The sequence below is a fragment of the Oncorhynchus mykiss genome, chromosome 12 (genome assembly GCF_057628025.1).
Source record: "Oncorhynchus mykiss isolate SJ-2025 chromosome 12, ASM5762802v1, whole genome shotgun sequence".
In the NCBI taxonomy this organism is placed as follows: Eukaryota; Metazoa; Chordata; class Actinopteri; order Salmoniformes; family Salmonidae; genus Oncorhynchus; species Oncorhynchus mykiss.
In genome coordinates, this window is record NC_143033.1 from 27,690,256 (window position 1) to 27,699,690 (window position 9,435).

The following is a 9,435-nucleotide window of genomic DNA, read 5'->3' on the forward strand; positions in this document are numbered from 1 at the left end:
TTTGTATGGCAAGAAGTAGTGGAAATGTGCATAACAAGTCACATAAATTGCATAGACTTACTCTGTGTGCAATAATAGTGTTTAACATAATTTTTGAATGACTCCCTCATCTCTGTAGCCCTCACACAATTATCTGTAAGATCCATCAGTCGAGCATTGAATTTCAAACACAGATTCAACCACAAAGACCAGGGAGATTTACCACTGCCTTGCAAAGAAGGGCACCTATTGGTAGATCAGTAAACATCATAAAACAGTCATTGAATATCCCTTTGAGCATGGTGAAGTTATTAATTACACTTTGGATGGTGTATCAATACACCCAGTCATTTCAAAGATACAGGTGGTCCTTCCTAACTCAGTTGCCGGAGAGGAAGGAAACCTCTCAGGGATTTCACTATGAGGCTATTCACTATGAGAATGGATCAACAACATTGTAGTTACTCCACAATACTAACCTAATTGACTGACTGTTCTGAATACAAAGTGTTACGTTCAGGCAAATCCAATACAACACATTACCGAGTACCACTCTCCATACTTTCAAGCATAGTGATGGCTGCATCATGTTACGGGTATCCTTGTTATTGTTAAGGATGGGGGAGTTTTTCAGGATAAAAATAAATAAATGGAATGGAACTATGCAGAGGAAAAATTCTGGAGGAAAACCTGGTTCAGTCTGCTTTCCACCAGACACTGGGAGATTAATTCACCTTTCAGCAGGACAATAACCTAAAACACAAAGCCAAATATACACTGGAGTTGCTTACTAAGAAGACAGTGAATGTTACTGATTGGGCAAGTTACAGTTTTGACATAAATCTACTTGAAAATCTATGGTAAGACCTTAAAATGATTGTCTAGCAATGATCAACAACCCATTTGACAGAGCTTGAATAATTTTGAAAAGAATAATGGGCAAATGTTGCACAATCCAGGTGTGGAAAGCTCTTAGAGACACCCAGAAAGACTCACCGCTGTAATCGCTGCCAAAGATGCTTCTACAAAGTATTGACTCAGGGAAGTGAATACTTACGTCAATTATTTCATTTTCAATACATTTGCAAACATTTCTAAAAACATGTTTTTAGTTTGTCATTATGGGGTATTGTGTGTAGATGGGTGAGAAACAAACCTATTTGATTCATTTTTAATTCAGGCTGAATAAGTCAAGGGGTATGAATACTTCCTGAAGGCCCTGTATATTATTATGTCCATGGTGCATTCCACCAATGAGATACATATTTATAGATACATATCTCATTGGTGGAGTGCACCATGCAAGTAATAATATACATAATTGACATTACATTGATGGTGTAGCTGACGTTCCAGTAGTCTACTAACAATACAATTTCAACTGAGCTATGATAATAGCCATGTAGACCTAACAACGTTTCAAGTGTGTACAGTGAAACGCTAAACTTGCAAACCCTACTCAACAGTGCAGTATTCAATGTATATAAAAACACGTGAAATAGGAAATAAGAGCAGAAGCTATATGCAAGGTCTGCCAGTAACACATGTACAATGTGCAGGCATACTGTAATATTTGAGGTAGGTACTACGTAACTAGAATTAATGAAAGATAAATTGACCATCAAATTATTTAATGAACGTCTTGTTGCCGAAATTTTCCTAGTTTGAGCATCCGGAGGCCAAGAAGGGCGCAAGCTCCGACCCTACTTTTCTGTTTTGTGATTATTTTGTCGTTTATTTTTACTTTATTTTCACAATATGTATCAGATATGATTTCTTACAACTGACAAGTTTCTAATTTCTCGTGTTTTTTTCTTATAGTATTTACAATAGACGATAACTAAAAAGAAAGACATACCCCATCCTCACTACGACTACCAGAATTCAATGCGCATATGAACAAGAGGCTCCAGACTGTTAACGCGACTGAACAAAGTGAATCGGATTTATTGTGTATATTATCCTGGGGTGTAGCAGCCAAACAACAAGGTTGGTTAATTTATATATCTCCCCATCGCCTAAACACGACTTTTATTGGGAAGGTGTTTTGAAAAATTTCCCTCGTTGTTATGCTAGCCACCGTTTGACGCTTGCAGGGAATTATTGTATTCTAGGCTAGCTAACTAGTTAGCTAACGTAGTTTATCACCTCTGCTGCCAGTGTGTATATTTCCCAACAATGGTAGTTACTGTAGCAAGAAAGTAAAATGTTATTTCTTGGAAGTAGCTAGCTAGATTGCTAGCAAGCTAGATTAATACAATCACCTCAATTTCGGAATATTAGCTAGGTAGATGATAATTTGCTGGTAGTTTACGTCCTTCAGATTTACAGGCCACACACAAGCTAGCGTTAGGCATTAATTTAGCTACACATAGCTAAGCTTTGTTGTTGTCCTAACCCGACGACTGCTTGGGTAACAAACGTCATGCTTCTCTGTTTTCTCGCGTAGTATAGCATAATAAACAATTATCCCTACATAGCTAATGATTTTGTTTCCAAAACAGGTGGTGACTTGATAGCTATGCCAAGTTAAAACAGTTTTGGCACATCCTATTGTTTATTTATTTGCGCATAATGTTGCACCTAGATAATGGACAACTTGCTTTACACTTTTTATGCAGATAGCATGACATTGCTGTTGTGAAGGTTTGTCAGATCATTAACTATAAACGTGTTATTTCCTCTAATGTGAAGAAAACCATTCCAACATGCTTGATGTAGGCCCACCAGTGTATAAAACAGAATCGAATCATTCTATGCCTAATCCTTCATTTGTCCTACATTTCAGAAAACATGGAAGCAAATGGTTTTGTAGGATGGCATGGCAGCAGTCTTCTTTGCACCTGATGGTGATGACTGTCATGCGCTCTGTTCATTTCATCTTCCTGTAGATTGTGTTGCCATGGAGCCCTGCGGAGGAAAGGAGCCAGCAAGTTATACAAAGCATTTGTCTGCTGGCTGCGAGCAGACAGCCATGGGTGGCCAGGATTCACAGACTGAGGTAAAGCCTCCATCTGACACATTTGATGCTGTGCCCCCTGAGCCTCAGCCATCAGGGAAACTGAAGAGGACTGCATTGAGATTCTTTGGAGGACGTAAAAGCATTTGTGTTTTGCCCAACTTCTTTGGAGGGAGGAACAAAAATCAGAACAAGTGTGCCTCTAAAAAGGGAGTAAGCAAGAGTAAAACGCATGATGGACTTAGCAAGGCAGGTTGGGAGGACAGCCTGGGAAGTGGATATGTTCCAGCAGGAGATTTTGAGTACCACAGCCAGACTCCTAGCACTTGTTGTAGTGAATTTGTTCACTCTACTGGTGATCAGAAGTCCTTTTCCCTCCCCCGTCAGAAAAAGGGTTTGAGGGGACTTTTTAACAGCATCAGGCGTCATAGAAAGAATAGAAATTGTGATTTAGAAAAAAATGAAATGGTTGCAATGTCTCATGTCTGCAACAAAGAGGTGCCTATTGCCCAGACTAAGATTGACCAAAATGACACTGAGTGCCTGAACAGTTTGTCTGAATCCAATGTGCCTGTTTCGGCAAATGTCGAAGATTGTTTGACTATTGCGCCTGAATGTATTAATGTTGATGTCATAGTGTCTGAGAACAATATGGTGAAACAAAGGAGTGTGGACTCTCTTGTAGGGGAACTGATGAAAGGCAAGGACGTTGTTGCAAAGAATGATAACCCAAATAAACATGAAGAGACACTCCATGAAACCACTGAACCTGGTTCTCTCCCAAACACCAACCTAGAGTCTACAGTGAACGCCCAGCTGCCTACTGGCTCATCTCAAATAAGCTTGCTTTATGGTGATGTGGCGTCTCTGAAGAGTTTTGACTCACTCACTGGCTGTGGTGACATAATAGCTGATCAAGATGACGACAGTATTGCAGAGAGCACAGTCTCGGGGGAAAGGAGTCGAAATGCAGGCAAAAGGAGTTCCTGTTATGTTACCTACCAGGGTGGAGGAGAAGAAATGGCCACCCCTGATGAGGTGGCTGGAGACTATCTCCATGACCTCTGGGAAAATTACGCTGTAGAGAACATTTGCTATACAGACAGCCAGGAACCAGACTTTCTAGAACACAGTGAAAGTCCTAGGATGACACCTGAAGAGCCATCTAGCTCCTATAACATGGACATCAGCAACAACAGCAATGGTGATCTTGAAGTTACAGAGACCACCCTTACATCTGCGGATGTCATGACCCCTCAGAGCGACCATCAAGAGTCAGTTCCTAACAGCGATGAGGGTTACTATGACTCTACCACCCCAGGACAAGATGAAGACGGGCGTGACAAAGTTGACAATGTCAGGACGGATAGACTACCAAGGGACAGTTACAGTGGCGACGCTCTGTATGAGCTTTTTGAGCCTGATGATAGTCTTATCAGTCCACCTCTTGAAAAATCTAAGCTGCCTGATCCACTTGAGTTTTTAGAAATGCCAGCTCAGTGTAGTGATGTAAATGCTATGTTCACTCCTGAAACAGATCTAATGGAAGAGGACAGGCTGACTTTGATCCAGCAGGACCTTCTCTGCGCGGAGTTGAAAAGCATGTGTAAACTTTCCAAAGAGCAGGCTCTGTTCACCAAAGGGAGGATCCACCAAGATAATAGCTTCCAGGAAAGCATTTCTAAGGTCAACTCAAAAACTCAAGCTTCTATGAAAGAGGACCAGGTCAACCCAGAGGCTTTGAATAAAAAAGAAAACCGATCGCATGCCATAGAGCAGAGATATTTCAAAGCCTGTAATGGTGGGAATAGTGAGAGAATGTCAGATGCAGCTTTTAGCTCCCTTGCTTCAAAAACATGTCAATCACAAGAAATGTGCCCTGAGCAAAACAAGCCACAGTCCCCCAACTTAAGAGGAAATCATGATATTTCTAAAGAAACAAATAATGATTTGAAGGATGACCAGGCAATTTGCTTCTCCCAAGCCCTAGTGGACTTTACAAAACAGTCACAGTTTTATAGTGATTCAAATGAAAGCATGGGAGGCTCTGAGTCAGGCTCTCCCTTTTCCCAAAACATGCAATCCCTCCCAGCCATTGTCACATTTGATGTCGTGGACATCGATAATGAGGGGGAATATGATCAGCAGATGGATATGGTAATGGAGGAGGAAGACATCACGTCGCCTTACGAAGTGTTTGAAGAAAGCTACCTGCAAAAGGATGCTTTTGCTGAATGTGACTTACAAATGTTTGACCTCTATGAACGGAGTCTCCTCAGTAATACTTGGGGAATCGCCAGCCTGCCACGTCACCTTAGCCTTACACGAGTCCATCAGTCAAGTCCACTGGCTCCTCTGTCGAGTCCTCTGGCCTTAAATCGGAGGAGTAGATCCCTGGACACAGAGAGCTTGGAGTTAGAGATGACTGACATGTATTTAGGGAGTGGGGCAGCGCTAGCATCATGTCCTAGAACTGAAAGAGTGTCAAAGATGGCGTCCTCACTTCAACGCAAAAATAATGGTCACATTTCCACTTCAGAAAATGGGGACAATAGAAACATGTTGCAGTCATGGCAACCAGATACTGAGGGGACTGTAACCCACCCTGGAGCAGATGGGAAACGAAAAGAGCAGACGCACAGTCTCTATCAAACCCAAGACGGACACGTGGTATCATTCAGTCAGTCTGTCAGTCGAGTCCCAAACTGTAAACCTCAACTGATCTCAGCTAGCAAACTGACTGACAGAGTATCCTGTAATTCTATCCCTCAGAATACAGGACCGTTGCATAGGCCATCTCATCTTCCTTTGCAATCAGAATCCTGTCGGCCTCAGGCCCCTGGTCGACCTCATGCTCACTATGGGAGGTCAGATAAGGCATCAGGTGGTGGGGGTGAGGCCCTTTTTTACACATCGACTGTTGACTCTCATCCTTACAATCAACACAGTAAGATTAGGCCAGTGGGGATCACCCATGGAATGCCTCATCTTTGCTCTGAGTCTGGGAGTCCTGTAAGCCCAGTGGACTATGAGCAGCTGCCAGACTTCACCAGTAAAGGAAGAAAAGCAGTGGAAATGGTGCGCCCTGTTGAATGTAGCAAACACATGTCTGGAGCAAATCCCTAAAAATGGGATGAAACCTCTACAGTTAGCATATAGGCCTGTATCCCACGTTTTCATACTATGTGCCACCAAAAACACCATCTAGTACGTTTACATCACCGAAAATAGAATGATTGTCTGTTACCGTTATCACACATTGCAAATATGCTGTTTTGATTAATAAGCTATTGTATTTCAATGTGATGTACAAGCCTTAGAATTTGTGTTGCAATGGATAAGGAAGCCTGTGCTGTTCTATCATGCTGCGTTATCTTGTGAACAGTCATCAAAATACAAACTCCCATGCAATCTTTCATTAAAATGTTCAGGCATGAGTATACCTTGCATTTGCTCAGCCCAGCGTTAGGCTACACATCACATTTTATTACACATATTGGTAGCTAAACTACATGGTATGTTCACTCTGTCAAGTTGTAGGTAGCCTTTAGTCTTTAAAAAAGTGACTTTCTTTACAGAAAGCTGTTTACTGCAGTCTTTGTACTAGTACACTATTATGATGGTATTAGATTGTGATGCATTTATAAGATTCAGCTTCAACATGCACATTTGGATAGGAGGTCAGTTAACCTTTTTTAGATAAATGTAGGGGGAACCGCATCGATAATGTCTTACATTTTCGTGAAACTGATTTTGTTGGTAGGCTATAAACTGTATGTTTCAATGTGTTTTATGTTTAGAATTGATTTAATCTTACATCAATAATGGTTACGCTGTATGTTTTATTTTTGGTTGACAGAATCTGATATCTGAAAATAATGCTTTGTTCTTTAGATTTGTCATCTGTAGTACCTCTGCAATAATTCTAAAAAATGATGTTAAATTTGTATTCACAACCAATCCATCTGCTGAAAACTGATATAGATTGATTTTACCCAGGTAATCGTAACTCAACTGTCTGCTGGCAAAGTCTGTGAAATTGTGTCATGCTGGTTGGCATTTTGGGATATTGCCTCAGTTACCTTTTTTTTTGTCTAGCACTATGAAGAGTATAATGCTGCCTTGCACTTAAATCCTTGATACATTTGTTTTGTTTGTAGATAAAAAGACAAAAAACACGGGGATGTTTGGGATACTTTTTTATTGCCGATTTTAGTAGATTCATCATAAATGTTCCTTATTTCTGTGATTATCATACTAATGTAAGACCTTTTCGATATATTATACTCATTGACCAACTCTGCATTTGTTTCTATATCTCAGCACTTTCTTTTCTACACTACATTGTCTGTTTCATCTGTAAGACCTGTCCTAGCTACAGTTAGTTTTATGTATTTACTGAGCACATGGCTACATGTTTAATTTTTGTATTTTGAGCATTAATACATCTTATCATGATTCTTGTCTTTAAAGTGGCAATCTGCAGTTCCAACAACAACAAAGCGGTCACCCCCCACTGATCTGGTAAACAGCTGAGGGATAGGGCAGAAGAAATTTAACCACTTTCAAACGCATGAACAGACCTAATATGTATCAATGATGGTATCAAAATTATAGTTTTAATCATGTTTTTAGGCTATACAGTGTTTGTTTACTTTTTACAACATTAATTACAAACAAAGGAGTAAGACATTTTGTGTTCTGATTGGGTATGGCAGTTGCAGTAATCTCATGAGGCATCTTGACGTTTTATTCTTCAAGAACATTAATTAAAGTCTACAAATGTATGTAACTGCTGCAGATTGCCCCTTTTTTAAGTTAGATTTTCCCTATGTTATTGTTTTCTGTCAGCTGTTACAACTGAATTTGTTGTGGTAAGCTATCTGTGGCAATTTCATGCCCAAAGATGAGTTTTCCCATGTTGACAAAACCAATTATGGAAGCTTTAGTATGTGTTTTCTCACTGGCATTGACAAAGGACGTGTAATTGTATCAATTAACTTTTTCAACAATAAGGAATAGGCTGTATATGTATATCAATTTCTTGATTTGTCACGTACATGCCGAAGCAGCTGGTATGAATGAAAGCAAATGTTCAAATTTCTATGCCTACATGTAGCATATACAGTGGGGTCTGACACCCTTGATAAAGTTGAGCAGAAATTACTATAAAATAATTAAAATACTTAAAAATGGGAAAGTATATTATTTGATACTAATACAATCGCTCAGAGAAAGAGATTTTGTTTAACAAGGTGGGTCAAATTTTTGATACCCCTGTTTTCAATACCTTTCAATACCTCACCTTGTGAGGTTAACGGCACTGAGCGTTTTCTGTCAAATGTTTTGAGTTAGAGAACACATTGGGAGGTATCTTAGACCACTCCACCATACAGAATACTTCCAGATCCTTGATATACATTGCTCTATGGAATGCCCTTTTCAAACCACAGGTTTTCAATCGCTTTCAAGTCCGGAGACTGAAATGGCCATTGCAAAATGTTGATTTTTGTGGCCAATTAACAATTTCTTTGTGATTAAAAAAATATTAAAATGATTGGGGTTATTGTCTTGCTGGAGGATCCACGTGTTGCCAAGTTTTAGCCTCTTGGCAGAAGTAACCAGGTTTTTGGCTAAAATATCCAGGTACTGGGTAAAGTTATTGATGCTGTTGACCTTAACAAGGACCCCGGGACCAGTGGAGGAAAAATAGCCCATTACATCAAAGATCCACCACCATATTTTACAGTAGGCATGCTTTTTTTTCTGCTCATGCATTCTCATTTCGACGCCAAACCCACCACTGGTGTGCATGGCCAAGGAGCTCTATTTTCATATCATCCAACAAATGTAAGCGCCTGGAGTTTACTAAACGGCTTTGGCACTTGGATTGGAACTGACGCTTTCGTCACATTTACATGATAATAGAGCTCTTTGGCCACACACACACCAGTGATGGGTTTGGCGTCAATGAGAAATAAGGCCTATATATCTGTGGATCTAGAGACACTACCCTCTGCTGGACAAATAACTTTACAACAGCAAATGAGACCAACAATCCAGGAGCATACAATCCTATATCTTTTGATGGCGCTAGCAGCCAATAATAGTTGATTTTTAGATTGGAGCTTGCTAATGCTGAAATAGAAGAACTTCAAGGTCAGTTTGCAGTCTCATCTGTTGTGAGCAAGCCTCCAAATTCCTCCCCATTTGCTGTACAACCATTGACTCTCGGCTACCCACTGGGCACACCACGTCATTTCAACATTGACATTTTTTTAATTGGTTGAGATGTTGATCAGTGAGACTGGGCACACCACGTCATTTCAACATTGACATTTTTTTTAATTGGTTGAGATGTTGATCAGTGAGATTTCAACCTTTATTCACCCACTCAAGACTGCCAGAAGTTTTTTGAATTCCCAATGTTATCACTGCACTTTCAACCATTTTAAAGCACAACCAAGTTCAAATGGGAATTCAATGTCAGATATTTT

General features: G+C 40.1%; 1 protein-coding gene across 2 annotated transcripts; it reads left to right on the top strand.

The window, feature by feature from the left end:
- Positions 1-1,402: 1,402 nt before the first annotated feature.
- On the top strand, positions 1,403-8,495 carry LOC110537298 (APC membrane recruitment protein 1). 2 transcript variants are annotated; one of them, XM_021623228.3, is made up of 3 exons: positions 1,403-1,557; positions 1,801-1,968; positions 2,768-8,495. In XM_021623228.3, the coding sequence occupies exon 3, from the start codon at positions 2,801-2,803 to the stop codon at positions 6,062-6,064; it is 3,264 nt and encodes a 1,087-aa protein (XP_021478903.3). In that variant the 5' UTR covers positions 1,403-1,557; positions 1,801-1,968; positions 2,768-2,800; the 3' UTR covers positions 6,065-8,495. The 2 variants fall into 2 exon arrangements, with proteins under 2 accessions (XP_021478903.3, XP_021478902.3); XM_021623227.3 differs by having other exon boundaries at positions 1,481-1,557; positions 2,871-8,495.
- The last annotated feature ends 940 nt before the right edge of the window (positions 8,496-9,435 follow it).